Genomic DNA, 22,919 nt, shown 5'->3' with positions numbered 1-22,919 from the left:
CACATGCGCTGGACGAGTTTCCTTGCGGTTTTCTGTTTTTTTTTTATTGTTTGTTTCCTCTGCGTTATTTTTTTTTTTTTTGTATTTGTAGGTCTGGAAAGAAGACAACAACAACAACTACAAAAAAAAAAAAAAGAAACTCGCGCCGAAGAAAAAGCTCTCCCTCCCTCCTACATGAATTCTTGTTTACTCCCGATCTCATTTTTTTTTATTTAACAGGTTTGAAAAGATTAAAAAAGAAAAAAAAGAAACAAAAACTTACAACGAAGGTATACGAGAAAAACAACAACGAAAGAACGAAAAATACTGCAAAGTGACTAAACGAAACAAAAAGAAAAAAAACTAACACGAGAAAGGAAAAAAAAGCGATACTGTGAAGGAAAAAAAAATCACAGCTCGAGGAAAAAAGTCTCAGTGTGTGCATGTAGGTTTGTTCCCTTCTACGTGCGTGTGTGTAGACCTGTGTACGTGTGTAGGGGCGACATACGTACACACAGGATGACACGCCCGCCCGCCACGACACCTGCGGACGAGTGAGTGACTTGTTCGTGACGTGTCCGCGGCGGCATGATGGTCGCTCTCAGGTAGACATGCTGAGAGTTCCTGGCTCAGGTGAGTAACAAAGGGGTGGTATTATTATTTTTTTGGTAGGTGAGGAAGTTGGACCCAAAACAAAGTAAAAATGAAAAACCCTCAACGCACTTTTTTTAGGTGAAGGTGAGGCTCCCAAAAAAGATAAAGAAAAAACCCCTCAACTAACTATTTTTTTAGGTGTAGCTAGACCAAAAACAGAACAAAAATATGAAACGAAAAACCCTCAACGCACTTCTTTTTTAGGTGAAGAAGGTGACCAAAAAAATAAAAGAAAAACCAACTAACTTTTTTTTAGGTGAAGAAGGTGACCCAAAAACAAACAAAAAAATAAAGGAAAAAAAACCCACTTTTTTTTTCTTTTTACAAGGGGAAAAAACAAAACCAAAAAAAATAAAAAAAAAAAAAAAAAAAAAAAACTTTTTTTTATTTTAGGTGAAGGTAGACCCAAAATAAAATGAAAAAAAGAAACGAAAAACCCTCAACGCGCTTTTTTTTAGGTGAAGAAGGCAGACAAAAAAAAAAAAAAAAAACGCATTTTTTTTTTAGGTGAAGAAGAGGGGACCAAAAAGCAAAAAAAAAAAAAGGGGGGGGGGAAGCAAAACCCTCAGCGGACATTTTTTTTTTTGAGTTGAAGAAAGTGAAGCCCCTAAAAAGAAGAAAAACTAAAGCCACTGTTCAAACGAAGGTGTTTTTTTTTAATTTTTTTGAGGTGAAGAAGGACGAAAAACAAAAGATAAAATGAAAAAAAACTCATGCCACTTTAAACGAAGGTGTTAATTTTTTGAGGGTAAGAAGGACGAAAAACAAACAAACTCAATCCAGTGTTTAAACGAGGGTGTTATTATTATTTTTTTTTTTTAGGTGAAGAAGGACGAAAAACAAAAGATAAAAATAAAAATAAAACTCAAGCCACTGTTTAAACGAAGGTGTTATTTTTTTGAGGGGAAGAAGGACGAAAAACCAACAAACTCAATCCAGTGTTTAAACGAGGGTGTTATTTTTTTTTTTTTTTAGGTGAAGAAGGACGAAAAACAAAAGATAAAAATAAAAATAAAACTCAAGCCACTGTTTAAACGAAAGTGTTATTTTTTTTAGGTAGAGAAGGTAAACTAAAAACAAGAAAAAAAGGGAAAAAATTCAAACCACTGTTCACACGAAGGTATAATTTATAGGCGAAGAAAGTGGACCAAAAACAACACAAAAAAGTAAAAAGGATAGAAAGACCAACAACTCTTCTTTCTGTATCTAAAAAAGGTACAGGCCAAAGACAAAGCTCAGATAAAGTTCCATGCGTGTGTGTTGTACAGGTAAACAGGTAAGCTCCCGTCTGTATACCTGGCCTTAATTAGCCGGCCAGGTGTCGTGATTAGGCAGGACAGGTTGGAGGAAATTGAGTTTGTGTGTGCCATTGTGTGCCTTGTTTCCTTCCCCCCCCCTAAACACACACACACACACACACACACACACACACACACACACACACACACACACACACACACACACACACACACACACACGGTTGCTATTGTGTACCTTGTTTTCCTCCCCTTTTCCTACCTCCCCCACCTTCCCCCACGCTGAAAACACACACACACACACACACACACACACACACACACACACACACACACACACACACACACACACACACACACACACACACACACACACACGCGACAACCATTTCCACCCCCATACATACACATATACACACATACATAAATGCAACACTCATCTATATGGCTGTTATCTATATGCATTTTCATCCTCCCTCTTTTTTTTTCTTTGGTATACATATTCACGATCCACCCGAGTTCCTTTTGCATATACATATTTACGTCAGGTCACAAAATCGCGTACTGGCAAAATGTTTCCCCGAGCGCTGCCTACGTATAGAGGTGACTGCCGCCTGACCTTCCACCTCTCACCTCCGCCCGCCTGTCTAGTCCTCAACTCTGTACCATCCCACCCCCTTTCCTTGTCTTTTATTTTTTTACCCTTTTCTATTATTTTCTAAGCCATAATCTTTCCTTTTGTTTTTTATTTTTTACCCTTTTCTGTTATTTTATTTTCTAAGCCTTACTCTTCCATCACTTTCCCTTTCCTTTTGTCTTTTATTTTTTTCCCTTTTTCTTTTCTTTTATTTTCTAAGCCTTACTCTTCCCTCCCGTCCCCTTTCCTTTTGTCTTTTCTTTTTTTCCCTTTTCTATAATTTTTTTTTCTAACCTTTCCTCTACCATCCTGTCCTCTTTCCTTTCATCCACTCTCATTTCTTTCCCTTTTCTATTCTTTTCTAAACCCTCCTCTACCCTCCCGTTATCTTTCCTTTCATCTCCTTTCATTTCTTTCCCTTTTCTAACATATTCCTTTCTTCCACTCCTCTCCCCCCCCCCTCCCATTTCCTTCCCTTCAATTTTCTTCCTTTATATGAACTCTCCTTCTTTTCCCTTTCCTTCCCTTTTCATTCTATTTTGTTCGCCTATTTAAGCCCATCCTTTCTCTTCCCATCCCTCCCGTCCCCTCAATTTCCCTTCCGTTCTTTTCCCTTATCTTCGGAGTCTTTCCATCTCTTACCATCTCGAGACTTCCTTTCTCTTCCTTTCCCTTCTCTTCCATTGTATTATCTTTCTATATTTAAAACCTCTCTTTCCTTCCCTTCCAATCCTTTTCCTTCCCTTCAGTTCCCTTCACTTATATTCTTTTTCCTTCTTTCCCTTTCCTCCCTTTTCTCCATTTTTACATCCATCCCTTTCCTTCCCTTCCCTATTCCTTCCCTATCCTTTCCCTATCCCTCCCCTTTCCTCTCTCCCCTCCCCTCAAAATTCCGGGCAATTACGGCAATAGAGTTATCAGGACTTCCGCGTGACTCTCTAATTAAAATACCGGACTTGAATAGAGAATTTTTTGCGAGTTATAATTTTTTTGTGTGTGGGTGTGACTGGGTCGAGAGGTAATATTTAAAGACCAGAACTGGGTGACCTCATTCCGCGAACTAGCTCGGCTTATGTACTTAACCAAACTTTAGTGCGAATTTCTGTATCTTAGTACCGTGATATTGTTCTAAATTTTAACCTAACGTTATCTAACCATACCAGAGCTGGGTGACCTCATTCTGCAAACCAGCTCAGATTATGTACTTAACCAAACTTCACTGCGAACCTCTGTAACTTTATACCGTGATATTGTTTTAAATTTTAACCTAACCTTATCTAACCATACCAGAGCTGGGTGACCTCATTCTACAAACCAGCTCTCAGCTCAAATACTTAACTAAACTTTATCTTAAATCTACGTGACTAAGTATCGTATTCTTGTTCTAAATTGTAACCTCACCTTGTCGAAAAATACGTGTGGGTGGGAGAGAGGTAGGATTATTAAAGACCAGAATTGGTTGACCTCATTCTGCAAATCATCTCTCATTTCACGTACTTAACCAAACTTGACTGCGAATCTACCTAACTTAGTACCGTAATCTTATTCTAATTGTCTTAACTTAACTTCGTCGAAACTTTCCTAATTTAGCGTAATTTCAGTTAACTTCTAATCAGTCCATTCCTCCTCTATAGTACTTTTTTTTTTGTAAGGGTGAGGTCCCATTTTCTCTTTTCAATCTTCCTTCATCCACTCACATCCTTCTATTCTCCTGTTTCCTCTTTCCTCTTCCTCTTCCACTCTCATAACCTCATTGGTCTCCTATAGTTTCTCTTACCTTCTTCTATTCACCCATCCACAACCTTTACTCTCTCACAACCATATTTTTCCTCTCTCATTTTCCCTTCCCTCCTTACTTCCCTTCATTCACTCATAACCTGATTTATCCTCCCATTTTCTCCTTCCTGTTTCCTCTTCCCTCTTCCTCTTCCACTCTCATAACCTCATTGGTCTCCTATAGTTTCTCTTACCTTCTTCTATTCACCCATCCACAACCTTTACTCTCTCACAACCATATTTTTCCTCTCTCTTCTTTTCCCTCCTCCTTCCTTTCTTCCCATCACATACCTGATTTACCCTCCCATTTTCTCCTTCCTGTTTTCACTCACTTCCTCCACTCCCTCCATTCACTCCACTCCAACTCACCTCAGTCATCACCATCGGCTTATGAACAGTATAAACAAAAAAATAATCGAACTCTTTCCAAATTCGGATTCTAAGCCTATTACATTTGAAGGGGTAGAGGATCAAAATGGAAATTGAGATAAATGGGAAGAAAAATGAATGTTTGTCAATAGTGCAGTAGAAGTGTGTACAGGAATTCGATGGTAATGGCACAGGGGGATCATAAAGAATGGAGAGAAGAAAAACAACAAAAAACAACGAGGTAATGATTCAACGTTTAATTGACTTTGTGGGAGGCAGCTTATCAAAGGGAATTCTACAGGATGTCGAATCTGTACAGGATGTCGATAGGTAGCGGAGTCACAACCCAAGAATTGTAGAAGTCAGGACAGACGGAAAACCAGTAGAGAGATTGATAAGAGTGGCAACCCAGATATTGTAGAAGTTAGGGGAGACGGAGAACCAGGGAGAGAGACGAGTAACAGACGGAGAACCAGGCGGAGAGGGTAAGTAACAGAATGGCAACCCAAGTATTGTATCACCTGTGGCAGACGGAGAACCAGGGGGAGAGGGTAAGTAACAGAATGGCAACCCAAGTATTGTATCACCTGTGGCAGACGTAGAACCAGGCGGAGAGGGTAAGTAACAGAATGGCAACCCAAGTACAGTAGAACATATGGCAGACAGAACACCATGGAAAGAGAAGAGTAATAACATGGCAACCTAGGTATTGTAGAAGTAAGGGTAGACAGAGAGAGAACCAGGCGGAGAGATGAAAATACGAACACGTTATTTGGAGTAGAATGGAGTATACTAACATCAGCAGGGAGAGGTGGAGGACATTGAGAAAGGCCTTTATTCGGTGGTAGAGTAATAATAGCTGAAGATGATGATGATGGTGATGGTTATGATGGTGATGATGATCGATACTATTAGCAATTCGTGCCCATAAAGAATAAATAAAAACAAAATATATAGGTTCTGTATTTAATAGGGGTTTGATAAGAGCGTTATTATCAGTACTAACAGTTGCACTAAAAGGACCTAAGAGTTATGTTTATGGTTATGTTAGTATTGTAGGTGATGCTTGAAGTCGGTTAATGATGGAAAAAAAAATGTATAGAAAAAAAGTCGACATCGGTGGATATATATTTTTTTGTGTGTGTAATGAACGGGCTTATGACATTGACACGCCCATTTCCTTTCTACCCCTTTATGATCCTACCCCCTCCCTCTCCTCCTCCTCCTCCTCCTCCTCCTCCTCCTCTTTCCTCCTCGACTAAGCTCTATAATGAAACAATACGACCGGTTGATTGCATTTCAGAGTGTGTGTGTGTATGTGTGTGTGTGTGTGTGTGAGAATCTACGTACAAAGGCCAGAAATACACACTGAAATCATTAGACAGCTGCAGGATTACGATAAAACACTCTCTCTCTCTCTCTCTCTCTCTCTCTCTCTCTCTCTCTCTCTCTCTCTCTCTCTCTCTCTCTCTCTCTCTCTCACACACACACACACACACACACACACACACACACATACACACACACGTTAGAGGCACAGTCACGTCCTATAATCGAGTTACAAGTGTTCGGTGATAAGAGAGAGAGAGAGAGAGAGAGAGAGAGAGAGAGAGAGAGAGAGAGAGAGAGACGCACACACAAAGTCATTGATGTTACGTTTGTTTTAAGTTCGGTTCCTAATGTCCTTTGGAGGAGGAAGAAACAAAGGAGGAATAGGAAGAGGAGGAGGAGGAGGAGGAGGAGGAGGAGGAATACATGGTTGCAGCAGGTGGCGGTGACGAGAGAGAGCCTCCTCCTCCTCTTCCTCCTCCTACTCCTTCTCCTCCTCCTCCTCTTTCTCAAAATTCCGAAGCTCTCTTTTTAAACCACACTGATGCTTTAGTGAAGAGGAAGAAGAGGCGGGGAGGGAGGGAGGTATTGAGAAAGGGAGGGAGGAAGGGAGAGAGGGAAGGAAGTAGGGCGGAAGGGAGGATAAAAGAGGAGGGGGAGGCAACAAAGAGGAGAGGGAAAGGAGGAGGGAGAAGAGAAAATTGGGACGGAAGGATGGTAAGAGAGAGAGAGAGAGAGAGAGAGAGAGAGAGAGAGAGTTATTCAAGTCTTGGTCTGGTGATAATCTCGGGGGTAATTAGGAGGTTCTTTGAAGGCTTTTAATTATTGTGTATAAGGAAAGAATTTTGGGCGAGGGGAGTGGAATGATGTGTTATTTTGGTCATTATCATCATCATCATCATTATCATTATCATCACCATTATCATTATCTTCTTCTTCTTCTTCTTCTTCTTCTTCTTCTTCTTCTTCTTATTATTATTATTATTATTATTATTATTATTATTATTATTATTATTATTATTATTATTATTATTATTATTATTATTATTATTATTATTATTATTATGTGTGTGTGTGTGTGTGTGTGTGTGTGTGTGTGTGTGTGTGTGTGTGTGTGTGTGTACGCAAGCTATTAAACCTGTATTGCGTGACTTCTGGAGTTAAACGAGCACACACACACACACACACACACACACACACACACACACACACACACACACACACACACACACACACACACACACACACACACACACACACACACACGGTTGTTTGATTAACCCTCCTTTTCTTGGGCCAACATTCTCATTCACTCCGGCCGCCGTCCCCATAATGAAAAGGTAACAATGCAATTAATTATTCAAATGAAAGGTAATTAAGGAGACTGAAAAGGGACGCTCGTAACGGACAGCTGGTCACGGAGAGGGCGAGAGAGAGAGAGAGAGAGAGAGAGAGAGAGAGAGAGAGAGAGAGAGAGAGAGAGAGAGAGAGAGAGAGAGAGAGAGAGAGAGAGAGAGAGAGAGAGAGAGAGAGAATTTATATTTTTACGTGCCGTCTAAAGTTATGAATATTATGTATGTATATGTGTATGAACGAACAGTATTTTTCATCACGCTAATAAATACTCCTTGTGATGAAAAAACAATATTACTTTTCATTTAGTGCTGTACAGTTTTCACACTCTCATAAACTCCGAAATATACATAACGTAAAGTAACTTAATATCGTGATGTTCAGTAAATTTCCCCCTCTGTAGTGCCTTCCATCCACATACATTTGATCGTAAACATAATATTCTCTTTCTGAGCCTGAATGAAAATGTCTACATGCGTTCCAAAGTTTGTGATTCTTTGTGTGGAATTGGAACCTTTGATACGGAGATTCACGGAGAGGAGACGCTTTGTAGGAGGAGAATTGCGGAAAGGAGAGCCATTTCCTGATGAACACACACACACACACACACACACACACACACACACACACACACATATACACACACACAGTAAGTAGCGGGCTTTTTTTTCTTTAATATTGTTTTCTTTTCTTTTTTACGCCCTTAAACTGTCTCCTTTGCTGTAAAAAAACAAAAAAAACATACAGCGAAATAGTTAAGTATGCAAGGCTGTTTTTTTCTTTTGTTCCTCTCCTAATGCATCAAAGCTGCATTGTTTCCTCCCCAAGTTTGTTATAACGAGTCTGAGTGAATGGGAAAGAAAAAAAAGTATGTTTATGAGGGGAAGGGGAGGGGAAGAGGGTGTAATCTGTGAGTGTATGTGTGTGTGTGTGTGTGTGTGTTTGTGTGTGTGAGGAGGAGGAGATGTGTGGTCTGTCTTTCCTCTCTCCTTTCTTTCCATTTTTCTCCTCCTTTCCCTACTTTACGCCTCCTTTTCACATCTTTTCCTCTTGTCTCTCGTTCCCTTTTTCTCGTCCTCCCTTTCTTTTTACAAGTGTACCTTATCCTTTCCCTTTCCTTATCTAATCAAGTCTCTCCACCCGAAATTGACCTCTTTTTTGGCCACTCTTTACTTTTGTCTGTTGTGGGAGCGGTGAGCAGCGGCCTTTTTTTTCTACACTATTTTTGTTGCCCTTTAGCCTTCTCCTTTGTTGTAGAAAAAAAAAAAAAAAATAACGCCGTCCCCCTTTCCATATTTCTGGCTTCCTATCACCCAAAATGCATCCCCTTCCCTTTTCTCGTCGTTCCTTTCTTTCTACTAATGTACATTCCCCCTTTGTTTATCTTATCATATCCTCCCTCTTCCCATATTTTTACCTTCCTGTCACCCTTTCTCTATCCCCTTCCCCATATTTCTCTTATCCTCATTCTTTCCCTTTCACCTTCTTTCCTTCACCTCGACTCCCTTCTTCTCTCCTTAACCACCCCCATTTCTCGTTGTTGCAGGCGTGGGCAGCAGTCGGGAAAATGGTCACCAGGGCGGGTCGATGCGACGCTCCTTCTCAAAGTCCGCCAATGACCTGCTACACCGAACACGCTCGCCGTCGGGGGAGAGGTAAGGAAGGCCCTGCTGTTGCTGCCTTGTTTCGTGTACCTCATAATACCTGCCTTGCTCTTACCTTCTGAAGGGTGTGGAGTACGATGCGAATATCTGCTGTTGCCTTTTTCCGCTGTGTCTTTGATTGTGGTTCCTTCAGGAGTATTTTTGTTTCTCGGAATCTGCGTGGGGATGTTATCAATATTTTACCATTTTCTTAATACTTTTGTTTGCTGAAGTCACAGAAGTGTTTGGTTCTTTATTCATGCATTCCGGAACCATGCGCTGCAGATGTTTTTTCCCCCCCTTATATCGACTGTACTAATTTTTTATCTGTTACGTGAATCATTCGCTCAAGACGTTTTTTCTCCCTTAATATCGATTCTAATTTTTCGGTTTATTCTCATGCGTATTTTATTCTATATACTGTTTTTGCCATACACTTGCTTCCTTAGGCATTAAAAGTCATTTCTTCACTTTTATTTGACACTTCTTGGCCTCGAGACGTTCACTATTATTTATGTATTATTTTTAGTATTTTCATTTATTCCCTATCTTTTTTTTCTTCTTGAACTTACCCTCTTACCCTCGTTTATTTGTGGCTGAACTTGCCGTCGTTTATTGAAGTGGTATTAATGGTTCTTCTTCAGCCGCCTCGCCCTTTCTTTCGCGGAGTTTAGAGTGTTTTTCTTCCCCCAACTTTCCTCTCCCTACGCCAAGTTACTCACATTTTTCTTTCCCGAGCGTTCGTGTTTTGCTAATCCCAAGAAGTATGCGCGCGATAGCCCTCAGGAGGAGCATGTGTATAACTTATCTCCGAGTGTGTTCTACCGCCGTGAAGAAAATGCAGTCTGTTTTACTCAAATTTGTGTACACATTTCACCTCCGCGGGTTCGGCAGTTAGGAAGAAGAATGGGAAGAACGTTGTCAGTTTTATAGTCCAGAAAAATAGGTGCATCGTTCGTCTTTTGTTTTCATGTTTCACCTCCGTTGTTCTGGCAGTCAAGACGAAAACTGGGAAGGCTCTGTTAGTATGCATGTAGATATTAAGCTAGTGTTCCGTTATAAGGTTGTATCGTTCGTGTTATGTTTTCATGTTTCACCTCCGTTGTTCTGGCAGTCAAGACGAGGAATGGGAAGTCTATGTTATTATGCATGTAGATATTAAGTTAGTACTCTATTCTATTCTTCCGTAACCTCTCTTCTCGACACTCGATCGTTTTCTCTTTTATTTGAGGAACGTCTAGTGTGCTTTTTTGTTGTTTTGTTGTTTTTTGCCCCTTAGGTGCCTCCCTTGCTGAAAAAAAAAAAGCTAGAAGTATGAACAGCACTCTCTACAATCAAGATAAAAGGACGTGCTTATTAAATTCAGGGTTTCATTTTCTGTATTCATGTTTCACCTCGTTGGCTCTGGTAGTCAAACCGAAGAAAAGAAAGTCTGTATTAGTATGTAAGTAGATTTCACTGAGTTAGCGCTATGTTTTAATCTTGGTTATGTATAAGTATGATCAGTCACTCGACCATCAAGAGGAGTAGGTGTTGGTGTTTAGTGAGTGTTCTACTGCTAATTGGTTCACGGATAGAGAAAAGTCTATATCCGTCAGGGTTACTTTATTGACAAAAATATACACAGGTCATTGAGACAGACAAAACACATAAAAGAGGTGGTTGAGTGCATATGCGTGTGTATGAATGTTGTGTAGTGTAATTGACGTTGAAGTGTTGGTGTATATGTGGAACAATATGTATAAGTTAACAATAGGAGGACGAGGACAGACAGTTGAAGATAAACAAGTAATAGGAAAGACAAACAATGAAGACGCAACAAGACACGGACGCGACAATGAAAATGCTTAGACGGCACAGGAGACAAAAAAGCGTAATTTACAGTCTGTGCTGTAGCACTCATTTTCTTTTTTGGTCATCGGGAGCAGAGCGCGTATTTTCAGCGGTGACTAGCTGCTACACAGGTATGCTTACTAAATTTAGGGTCTCATTTCCTGTATTTATATTTATCTCCGTGGTTCTGGCAGCCAAGCAAAGAATAGGAAGTCTCAGTTAGTAGGTATGTAAATTTTATTAGGTTAGTTTTCTGTTTTAATCTTGCTAAAGTTTGAAGAATGAAATGTCACTCTCCATTATAAAAATAAATAAATGGTCCTGCGAAAGAGAAGACACTGTACAGCCAAGAGAAGAAGTGTTATGCGTATATGCTGTTAATCAAAGTGTTTCCTTTCCTGATAAAGTAATGAGAACACACAAAACCTGCTTCGCATGTCTTAAGCAATGTTCGTATAAGGGACAAGAAATAGGATATTGAAGTTCTGATACGTTATCTTCTAGGAGCTATTTTTTCCTTTTTTTTTTTTTTTTTTTTGATGTTCTCGTCTTACCGTGGATGGGAGGTAGTGTGGTGTGTGAAATTGCTGTTTATTTTTATTTACTGTATGTTTTATTTTGTGTTTCAGGGTCTAGGGTAAAACTTTAAGCCTTATTCTCACACCCCGCCACACACACACACACACACACACACACACACGTCGGCCAAACAAACACACACAAACTGAAGAGAAACACAAACACCCAGACTCAAAAGACAAACACACCCACACAGACAATCATTTAACGACGCGAGGAAAAGAAAGAGAAAGAAAAAAAAAAGGATAAGAGAGAGAGAGAGAGAGAGAGAGAGAGAGAGAGAGAGAGAGAGAGAGAGAGATGAGTGACTATGTCCAAATAGACAAAAGGCCAAACTCTCTCTCTCTCTCTCTCTCTCTCTCTCTCTCTCTCTCTCTCTCATGGGGTCATGGAGGTAGTCTCAGGCCGAAGTAAACGTAGGAATACCAAACTCTATTTTCATTCAACTTCAGAGGAACGTGACTCAATTAGGAGGACTCAGCGCATGACGTCACGGCTCAGGCAGGAGGAAAGGAGAAGGGGGAAGAGAGAAGAGGAATAGCGAGAACGAGAGCAACAAGTGGAATTAAAAAAAAGTGGCTGAATGAATAAAAGTGGAAGAGAAAAAGAGGACAAAAAGAGGAGGAAAAAGAAGAAAAACAAGAGTTGGAGATCGAAGTAGTAGCTAAGTATATGTAAGAATTCCAGGACTAAAACAGAGGGGAAGAGAGGGAGAAAGAAGAGTATTTAAAGGGGGTAGATGGCAATTAGAGGGATGAGACAGGGTTTAAAGGGCACAGAGGGGAAGGTGTGTGGGTGGGTGGTGGGTCGAGTCGTGGTTTTAAAGGGAGAGGGATGAGACGGAAAGGGAGGAAAGAGGGAGGGAAAATTAAAATGCAAATGGGAAATAGAAATGAAGGTAGCTCTATTTGGCGAGTGTGTGTGTGTGTGTGTGTGTGTGTGTGTGTGTGTGTGTTGAGGGATAAAACAAAATAAAAAGGAGAGAGAGAGAGAGAGAGAGAGAGAGAGAGAGAGAGAGAGAGAGAGAGAGAGAGAGAGAATGAAAAAAAGAGCAATAGGAGAGGGAGAGAAAAATGGAGCATGTTAAAGAACGAATCAACGAATGGAAGGTAAAGTGAGAGGGAAAAAAAGAACAAGAAATGAAGAAAAACGGAGAAAAAATGCAACAAGAAGGAAAGGAAAGAAAAAAAAAGAAAACAGAGCAAGGAAGGAGAGAAAGTAAAAGCAGAAAAGCAACAAGAAGGAAAGGAGAAAGCAATGAAGGAAAGAGAAACGAAAAAAAAGAAAAGAAAAGCAACAATGAGGAAAGGAAAAAGAAGGAAAATGGGGAACAGAAAAGAAAGCAGGGAAGTAAGAGAAGAGAGAGAAACGGAAGACAGAGGATGGAGGAGGAAGGGGAAAAAAAGAAGAAAGGAAGAAGAAACAGGGAAGAAAAAGCAACAAGAAGAAAAGAAAAGAGCAAAGGAGGACAGATAAGCGAAGAAGAAACAGAGAAGGAAGTGCAACAAGGATAAGTGAGGGAAAAGAGGCGAGAGTTTGTTGGGGAAGGATTTAAAAGTAGCAGGTGGGAAGCGTGGGACCAGGTGGTGTGTAGTTGGTGCGAGGAAGGAAAGGAGAGTGGGAAAGGGTGGAGGGGGAGGGAGAGAGAGGGAGCAGGTGGTGTGTTAGGCTGGGGGGAGGGGGGGGGGCAGTATGCAAGCGAAAGATGGAGAGAAAGGAGTAGAAGGAAGGAGGGAAAATGGAAGGAATGGGTTGGAGAAGGGAAATAGGAAGGAGAAAAGGAATGATAGAGAGAAAAGGGAGAAAGGGATGTAAGGTAAGGTGATAATGGAAAAGGAAACAGAAAGGGAAGTGGAAAAGGACAGGTAAATGTGTAGTAGGAAAGTAGACTAAAGGGAAGAGAAAAAGAAAGAAGGAGTTGGAATGAAAGAAGGAAAGATACAGGTAGAGTGGAATGGAAGAGGGGAAAAGAATGAATGAGAGCGAAAGGAGAAAGGAAGAGGGACACGGAAAATGAAGTACAACGGACAAGGAAACTGAAAAAAACAAATAAAACGGAAGGAAAAGAAAGGGGTGGAAAATATAAGGAAGTAAGGGAAGGAGGCGGAAGAAGGGAAGATAAATAAATGAAACTGAATAAAAGTGGGCACAGACAAGAAAGCAAAGAGGAAGGAAGAAAAGAAAGATGATTAATGAGAAATGGGGAGTAGAAAGGAAAAGGAGGGAAGTAAGAGCAGAAGAAGAGATATGGAGGATGGAGGAGGAAAGGAAACAGAAAAGAAGGAAAACGGGCGAGAAAATGGGAAAAGGATAAGGAAAACAGAGAAAAAAGGAGGGACGGCAGGAAAATGATAAATACACAAACACAGATATTGGAAAGAAAGAAATAAAAGGGAAAAAAAGGAAAGAGGAAGAGGAGGGGGGGTGGGGGTGTTGATTCTGTGTGTGTATGATTGGATTTCGTGTGCGTGTGTGTGTATGTGTGTGTGTGTGTGTGTGTGTGTGTGTGTGTGTGTGTGTGTGTGTGTGTGTGTGTGTGTGTGTGTGTGTTTACTTTATTTTTGTTAGTTTGCTTTTTTTTTTTTTCGTCCTTCCCTCACGCGTCGAGAGAGAGAGAGAGAGAGAGAGTAATTGCTTTTCTTGCCGTGTGTGATTTGGGATTAATTTATTTGTAACCAACACACACACACACACACACACACACACACACACACACGGATCAACAGGAGGATCGTGAGACTAATACAAAAAAGGGTCATATTAGGTCACGCCAAAAAAGAAAAAAAAGATCTTGTAAAAACGTTAAATGGACTGACCGAACGTAACGAACTTTTGATAGGCCTAAAGAGGAGGAGGAGGAGGAGGAGGAGGAGGAGGAGGAGGAGGAGGAGGAGGTAGAAGGGGGGGAATGGGGGGGGCTAGGTTATGGTATTAGGGAATGGGTCTGAAATGGAGAGACTAACTTTTGAAATTTACGAGAAGAGGAAAGGAAAGGAAGAGAAAGGGAGGGAGGGGGGAAAGAGGAGAGGAAAGGAAAGGAACAGAAAGGGAGAGAAGGGGAAGGAGAGGAACGGAAAGGAAAAGAAGAGAGAGGGGAGGGAATGAGAATAGAAAGAAAGGGACATTGGAAGAGAAGGGAATGGAATAGAAAGAAAGGGAAGAGAATAGGAGAGAAGGGAGGGAAAGATAAAAGGAAGAAAGGGACAACAAGGGAAGTTTAGGAAATGGAATGGAATGGAAAGGAAGGGAAGAAAAGAGAAGCGAAGGGGTGGAGATGGAAGGAGAGGGAAAGGGATAGGAAAGGAAGGAAGAGAGAGAAAGGAAAAGTAGAGAAATGAAGACCAAGTAGAATAGGAGGGAAAATGAGAGGAGACAGGAAAAAAGAAAAAAAGGAAAGGAAGATAAATAAGAGAATGGAATGTTAGGAAAGTAAGGAGATGGAAGGGAGGGAATGGGAAGGAAAATAAAATAAATGGTAGGTAGGAGGAAAAAATAAGGGGAGACAGGAAAGGGAAAGAAGGAAAATAAAAAAAGAGAGGAAGATAACTTAGAAAAGGGAATGGTAGGAAAGTAAAGAGGTGGAAGGAAGGTAAAGGGAAGGAAAATAAAATATATGATAGGTTTTATAGGAGGAAAAAATATGGGGAGACAGGAAAGGAAAAGAAGGAAAGTAAATGAAGAAAATTAAGATAACTGAGAGAATGCAATGTTAGGAAAATAGAGATGAAACTGAAGGAAAAGAAAAAGCAAAAATAGGGAATATAAGGAAAGGGAAGGAAAGGAAATAATAGGAAAAGAAAAGGGAAAAAAGGGAAGGAAGGAAGGAAGCTCTTATCTATGAAAGTAAATAATAATAACGAAGATTTTAGATTTATTTCTTTTGCGCCGCCATTGCCATTAGTGCGGAGGAGGAGGAAAAGGAGGAGGAGGAGGAGGAAAAGGAGGAGGAGGAGGAGGAGGAGGAGGAGGAGGAAGGGGGGGTGACAAAGTAGCGTGTTGAGTGTAAAGGGGAGAGAGAGAGAGAGAGAGAGAGAGAGAGAGAGAGAGAGAGAGAGAGAGAGAGAGAGAGAGAGAGAGGAAGAAGTTTGGAACGCTGGAGGTTTTAATGAGTTCTAATTTTCGCATTCTCATTTTTCCATATATTGTCTCCTCCTCCTCCTCCTCCTCCTCCTCTTTCCCTCTCCTTTCCTTTTCTCTCCTCTCTTTTTATGTTCTCTCCTCTCCTCTTTCCTCCACCTTCTTTCCTCGTCTTTCTTCTATCCTCTCTTGTCCTGTTCCCTCCTGTTCTCTCCTCTCCTCTCCTCTCGTTTCCTCTCTTTTTTTGAGCGGCTGAGAAAGTTCCACAAAGTATCTACGAGGAGCTACGGAGGAGGAGGAGGAGGAGGAGGAGGAGGAGGAGGAGGAGGTAAAAACTAAAGGAGGTGAATGAAGAGGGAATGAGGAGGTGAGAGGCAAGAAAAGGGGAAGGGATCGAGGGAGGAAGAAAAGTGGGTAGGGAGGAAGAAAAGTGGGTAGGGAGGAAGAAAAGGGGGTAGGGAGGAAGAAAAGGGGGTAGGGAGGAAGAAAAGGGGGGAATGAAATTGGAGTGGATAGGTTATATGAAAAGTGAGTAGATAGGAAGGAAAAATGGGTAGGTAGGAAGAAAAGTGAGCAGATAGGAAGAAAAGTGGATAGGGAGGAAGAAAAGTGGAAAACGGAGTGAGTCAGGCGCACGTCAGTTCTCGTTTACTTTTTGTTTCATTTTCAATAACTTCTGTTCGTGATTTTTTTTTTTTTTTACGTGCATCTCTGTATCGTATTTTCTGGTTTTGGGTTTACATTCTCTTTTCTTTTTCCTCTGCTTACTATTTCCTTTTCTTTATTCCAAGGGCTTGATTGTGTGTGTGTGTGTGTGTGTGTGTGTGTGTGTGTGTGTGTGTGTGCGCTCACACACACACACACACACACATGGGAGTATCAATTTTCTCCTAATATCCTCTCTCTCTCTCTCTCTCTCTCTCTCTCTCTCTCTCTCTCTCTCTCTCTCTCTCTCTCTCTCTCTCTCTCTCTCTCTCTCTCTCTCTCTCTCTCTCTCTCTCTCTCACACACACACACACACTCTCTCTCTCTCTCTCTCTCTCTCTCTCTCTCTCTCTCTCTCTCTCTCTCTCTCACACACACACACACACACACACACACACACACACACATCTCTCTCTCTCCTCTCTCTCTCTCTCTCTCTCTCTCTCTCTCTCTCTCTCTCTCACATCAATGCATCGATGCAGCAAATAAAAGATCAGAATGTTGGGCTTCATTAAGGAACTTTTTATTATTCAATAAAGATGTGTTACTCTTCTCACAATAGCTTGTCAGACTCCACTTGATGGAATATGCGGTACAGTTTGCCCCACCCCCAAAGCGACATTAAACTAGACAGAAAGGTGTTCAGCATCGAAACAAAAAAATGATCCTTCCTTTACTTACAATCTTAAAGTCCAAACTTTCCAATCTTAATATTAACTAGAGTAAAAAAGCGTTTTTTTTTGCCATCATCTTAAAAATGTAAAATTAAGGTTAGGACAGACCACCTAGTCTTCTCTCTCTCTCTCTCTCTCTCTCTCTCTCTCTCTCTCTCTCTCTCTCTCTCTCTCTCTCTCTCTCTCTCTCTCTCTCTCTCTCTCTCTCTCTCTCTCTCTCTCACTCTCTCTCACACACACACACACACACACACACACACACACACACACACACACACACACACATCCCCACGGGCGTCCCATTTCCCTCCCGCATCTAGACTATTTCCATCCTTCATTACCTCCTCCTCCTCCTCCTCCTCTTCTCCTTCTCCTTCTCCTCCTCCTCCTCCTTTGTTTGTTTTCGTCCTCAGGGTATGCTAAGAATTCATTGTTATTATTGTTATTATTATTATTATTATTATTATTATTATTATTATTATTATTATTATTGTTATTATTATTATTATTATTATTATTATTGTTGTTGTTGTTGTTGTTGTTGTTAAAATAGCGAGCTTGTGTAGATTCGAAGCCTCTTTCTACCGAACCGAGGTCAAGGTAGACGATTCTCTCTCTCTCTCTCTCTCTCTCTCTCTCTCTCTCTCTCTCTCTCTCTCTCTCTCTCTCTCTCTCTCTCTCTCTCTCTCATTGTGGCGGAAAGAATGGAGTATTAGCGGAGGGAGGGAGGCAGGAAGGAAGGGAGGAGTTGAGGAAGAGGAGGAGGAGGAGGAGGACTGAGTGAGTAGAGAGGAAGGGAGGGAGGAGGTGGAGGAATGAAGGAAAACGAGCGTGGAAGTTGAACAGTATGAGGTGGAGGAGGAGAGAGAGGGAGGGAGAGAGGGAGGGAAGGGGTATAATGAAGAGAAGGAGGGAGAGAGAATGAGGAAAGGCGTGGAGGAGAAAACGAGGGAAATGAGCTGGAAAGTCGAGGGGCACGGGAAGAAAGAGATAAAGGGGAAGAAAGAGATAAAGGGGAAGGAAGGAAGGAAGGAAGGAAGGAGATAGGAAAGGCCATGAGTCAGAAAGGAAAAAAAAAGTGATAATGAAGATATATAAAGTGTATAAAGGAGAGAGAGAGGAGGGCATGATCGAACTAATGAAGGAAGGAAGGAAGGATGAAAAGGGTTAAGAAAGTATGGAAGAAAGGAAGGAGGTAAGTATGAAAGGAAGGAAGGAAGGAAGAAAAGAAAGATTAAAAAAAAACGAGAAAGAAAGTAAGAAGATAAGGATGAAAGGAAGACATGGAAGAAGGAAAAACGGAAAGGAAGGAAGGAAGAGAGGAAGGAATGATTAAAGGAATGAATGAAAAATGCAATGCTAAAAAGAATGAATGAAGAAAGAAAGAAAGAAAAAAATAAGGAAGGAAGGAAGAATGGAACTAAGAAGGAAACAAAGAACCAAGGAAGGATGGAAACAGGGAAGGAAGAAAGAAAGAAATGAGTAATAAGAGGAAGGAAAGAAGGAAGGCAGGAAGGATTGTACAATGAAATAATTATAAAATGGCGTCAGAAATGGAGGCGGCGTGAGGAGGGAGAACAGTAAAAGATAAATGACTCCGCACTTCATCCTTCACCGTTTTCTCTCCTCCTCCTCCTCCTCCTCCTCCTCTTCTCCTTCCTCCGTTCATTATCTCCTCCTCCTCCTCCTCTTCTCCTTCCTCCGTTCATTATCTCCTCCAACCACATACCTCTCCTTTCCTCGACTTGTCCTATCATTCTCTCGTCTTGTCTTTCTTTTTCTCCTCTTCTTCCACTTTATTTTCCATTCCTCAGTTTCTTTTTCTCTTCTCCACCTTCATACTTCTCCTTTCTCTTCCATTTGCTTAATCATTCTTTGTTCTCTCCTTCCGTTTTTTTATTTTTTTCTCCCATCCACTGATCCACTTCTCCTTCCTCTCTTCCACCTTTCTTTTTCTCCTTTCTCTCTCCTTCTTTTCTCCACCTTCATACTTCTCCTTTCTCTTCCACTTGCTTAATCTTTCTTTATTCTCTCCTTCCTTCCTTTTTGTTTCTTCTCCCATCCACTGATCCACCTCTCCTTCCTCCCTTCCACCTTTCTTCCTCTCCTTTTCTCTCCTTTAGATCCTTAATTCCACCTGTTCCCTTTCCGCTGTTCTTTCTACGTCCACTTTTCTTCCACTTTACCATATGTGCTTCTTCTTTGTCCACTTTTCCTTCCTTCCTTCTCTCTTTTTCCCTTCCACATTTTCACTTCATCCACTCCTTATTTCCACCTAACTATTTGTCCCTTCCACCTGTCCATCTTTCATCCTCTTCTCTTCCACCTCTCCACTTCCCTCTTCCGGCGTTGCACGTCTTCTCCCCTCCACCTCATATCTCTTCCACCCTTCTCTTCACTGTTTTATCGTTCCACCTGTTCTCTCTTCCACCTTCCTTTTACTTTCCATCCCTCCGCCCTTCCATCTTTCCTCCCCTTTTTTCACTTTTCTTCTTCTCCTTTCTTTCCCTTTCCTCTTTCTTTTTCTATCGCTCTTTATCTTTCACACCTGTTTTGTTTCTTCTTTCACCTTTCTTTTTTGTTTTGTTTTAATATTTTCTTCCATTTTTTTTTCTTCCTGTGTCCATTCGCTTTATTCTATCCTATCTCTCTCCCCATCATTCGTTTCCCATTTTCTTTTATTGTCCCTCATAAGATATAGCTCGTTTTCTCTGCTCATTCTCCTCCTCTTCTTTTTATTTTCGTTTACTCTTTATTTCCTCCAAACTTGTTTTCATTGTTTCTATCAGCTTTTATTTCTTCTTTTTTCCTTTCTTTCTTGTTCTTTATGTTGTTTTTCTTCTTTCTTCTTTTTCTTCTTTATCTTCTGTGTCTTCTTGCTCTTGTTCTTCTTTTCTTCTTCTATTTTTTCTTCTAATGGTTGTTGTTGTTGTCGTTGTTGTTTTTGTTCTGCTTCTTCTTCTTCTTCTTCTTCTTCTTCTTCTTCTTCTTCTTTTTCTTCTTTTTCCTTTTCTTTCTCTTCCATCACCTTCTAATCACTTTCCTTCTGGTCTCTCCTTTTCCACTTCCTTCTCCTCCTCTCTCTCTCTCCTTACTCCATTTCCTTCCTCCTTCATTTATCCCATTATTACCTCCTGCTCCACTTCCTTCCTCATCACATTCCTCTTCTTTTATATCTTTCATCATTTCTATTTATCTCTATTTCTTTCTCCCTCTCTAATTATCTCCATTTGTTCCCCTTCCCCTTCTTCCACAATTTATTTTTACGATTTTGATTAACTCTCATTGGATCTCTCTCTCTCTCTCTCTCTCTCTCTCTCTCTCTCTCTCTCTCTCTCTCTCTCTCTCTCTCTCTCTCTCTCTCTCTCTCTGTTCAATCCTCTTTCTGCTATTCTTTTACCACTTTCTTTCCTTCTCCTTCCTTTTTTCCTTTACCTGTTATTTTCTTCATTTTCCTCACCCTTTTTTTCTCGTAATTTACTTTCCTTTCCTTTTTTACTTCTATTAAATTTTTGTTTTTTTTTCTTTTTTTTATTTCTATATCTCTCTCTCTCTCTCTCTCTCTCTATCTCTCTCTCTCTCTCTCTCTCTCTCTCTCTCTCTCTCTCTCTCTCTCTCTCTCTCTCTCTCTCTCTCTCTCTCTCTCTCTCTCTCTCTCAGAATAATGGTCTATAATGGTGCTGGCTTTATGTGTTTGTCCATAGTTTAGGGTTATGTTTCTGCCGCTTTACTTATGTGTGTGTGTGTGTGTGTGTGTGTGTGTGTGTGTGTGTGTGTGTGTGTGTGTGTGTGTGTGTGTGTGTGTCAGGAGTTGCAGTTTCCTTCCCTCCCAAATGAGGGTTCTTAGAGAACTCTCTACTTATCATATTCTTGCTACGAGTTGAGTGTTTATTCATGCCGCCCCGGTGAAGAGGATTCAGCACACCGCGAGAGAAAACGAGTAAAGAAAACCTGCAATATGAAATATATATATATATATATATATATATATATATATATATATATATATATATATATATATATATATATATATATATATATATATATATATATATATATATATATATCAGAAACCATGTCAAAAGCTCTGTAACATGAAAATTGCCATTAGTGTCTATAATAAGAAAAGTAGTAGGCAAAAAATTCTTACAATATAAAAGAAATACACGAATAAGTCAAGTGGAATAGAACACATGTAAAAGAATGTCCCTTAGTGTGAAAAATGCTTAAGGTGGTCCAACAATGTAATAAAAACTTTTTAATACCACTTTTCTTGTTTTTTGCCCTTGAACTGCCTCCCGTGCTATAAAGAAAATCACTGTGATAGATCCATAAAAAGTACTGAATATAAAGAAAACAACTAAGAAAGTCCTGTAATATAAAAAAAAATAGCAAAAAGTTCAGCAATTTAAAAGAAGACTAACGAACGTTCTACCATATAAATAAAAACGTGGAAGAAAGTCCTAAATTATAAAGATAACATTGAAAAATCCTACAGTAGAAAAAGAAAAAAACGTATTACCGTGTCGAGAAAACATAGAAAAAAAGTCTTCCCACTTAAAGACAACAACCGGTGTTCGTGTCTTGATATAATTTCGAATCCTTAAATCCTCTGTAATATTATTCTGGTGGGCGTTCAGGTGTTTCTAGACGCATCAGAAACACACGTTATCCTGAGGCTGCCGTGACCGTTGCTGGGATCCTCGGCGAGTTGGCAGGGCACAGGGAAGAAGAAAAAGAGGAAGGATAAATAACATAAATAGAAGAAAATACCACTAAATCAAAAGAAAAACAAATACCACTAAAGTAAATGAAAGGAAAAACACATACGTAATCCTTAATTCCGACACCTCTGTATAAAGGAAATATAAATAATGCAAAGAGAGAATTAAGAAACATCACAAAAATAAATTAAAGGAAAAAATAGATATTGTGTTCTAAACTCCAATATATCTTAAAGAATGGTTAAAAAGAGGGTAAGTTTATAATGAAGCTAAAAAAACGAACTTATGCAAACGAATAGAAAAATCAATTGATATGTTGTTCGGATCTTCGGCAGGACTCGGCGGAGATTTAATCGAGGAAAAAAAAATAATCATAGAGAATATTTAGGGAAATGAGAGAAAAAATATTGAAATTCTGTAAAAGAAAAGGAATGAATATCGAAACAAATAGAAATGTTGTAGGAAGTAACACAAACAGGGTCCAAAATAAATTAGAATAATGCAGAGAGGAATTCATGTAAAATATAATATAACAGAAATGCAAATGTTGGGAGCCCCCTGACAAGTCTAGGGGGGGACAGCTAAGAGAGGGGAAATATATGTATAGTAATTTGTGAGAAAGGGGAAAAAATTTGAATAGATAAAAATATATGTACCTCGCGGGTCTGGCAAGTCTGGGAGAACGTGGAGAAAGATAAACAAGGGAATCCCGATAATTTAAAAAAAAGATAAGGAAAAAGGTAGTGATTTAGTAATTGTAGAAGAAAAAAGTATGGAATAGAATGAACAAATCAGTGATGGAAATGTAAATGCGTTAATAACTATCACCTTTAATATCTGTACTACTTCATTTAGGTGTAGTTGCAAAGGGAAAAAAAAGATTAATAAGTAACTAATTAAATAGATAAAATAGATAAATAAATAAATTAATGTCAATGTGTAATTACGTGAATGAATGATAAAACCGTTATCCTTCGTAATAAATAAAACTTGTCGAGATTTTAAATATATCGCAGCTCCCTTTTCGTTTATTTTTCGTATCATAATTAAATAAATAAAAAAAATATGATTGCGATGACTAGTACAAAAAAAAAAGAGTTCAGAAAATATGTGAATGTCAGAAAACTGGTGTTGTTATTTTTACACACACACCCACCCACCCACACACACACACACACACACACACACACACACACACTACAACCATCCACAAAAAAACAGGTGACACGAAGAGTAAGTCACGTTTGTAGTCTGTTATTTATTTATTTTATTTATTTATTTTTTTTTTTTACTGTCATATTCTTATCTACATTGCTCCGAAAGAAAGAAAA

At 39.8% G+C, this 22,919-nt stretch overlaps 1 protein-coding gene across 12 annotated transcripts in view; it reads left to right on the top strand.

Moving 5' to 3' along the window:
* Window positions 1-22,919, top strand: part of LOC127005898 (multiple C2 and transmembrane domain-containing protein 1-like) — a 243,787-nt gene that overhangs the window by 154,476 nt on the left and 66,392 nt on the right. For 10 of the 12 annotated variants that reach the window (XM_050875250.1, XM_050875244.1, XM_050875240.1 and 7 more), the window contains one exon: window positions 8,900-9,008. In XM_050875250.1, coding sequence (XP_050731207.1) covers window positions 8,900-9,008 — 109 coding nt within the window. Of the gene's footprint in view, window positions 1-219; window positions 613-8,899; window positions 9,009-22,919 lie in introns of all 12 variants that reach the window. The other 2 variants (XM_050875251.1, XM_050875252.1) reach the window with 1 other exon arrangement.

The sequence above is a fragment of the Eriocheir sinensis genome, chromosome 31 (genome assembly GCF_024679095.1).
Source record: "Eriocheir sinensis breed Jianghai 21 chromosome 31, ASM2467909v1, whole genome shotgun sequence".
In the NCBI taxonomy this organism is placed as follows: domain Eukaryota; kingdom Metazoa; phylum Arthropoda; class Malacostraca; order Decapoda; family Varunidae; genus Eriocheir; species Eriocheir sinensis.
This window is presented reverse-complemented; position numbering and strand designations above follow the sequence as displayed.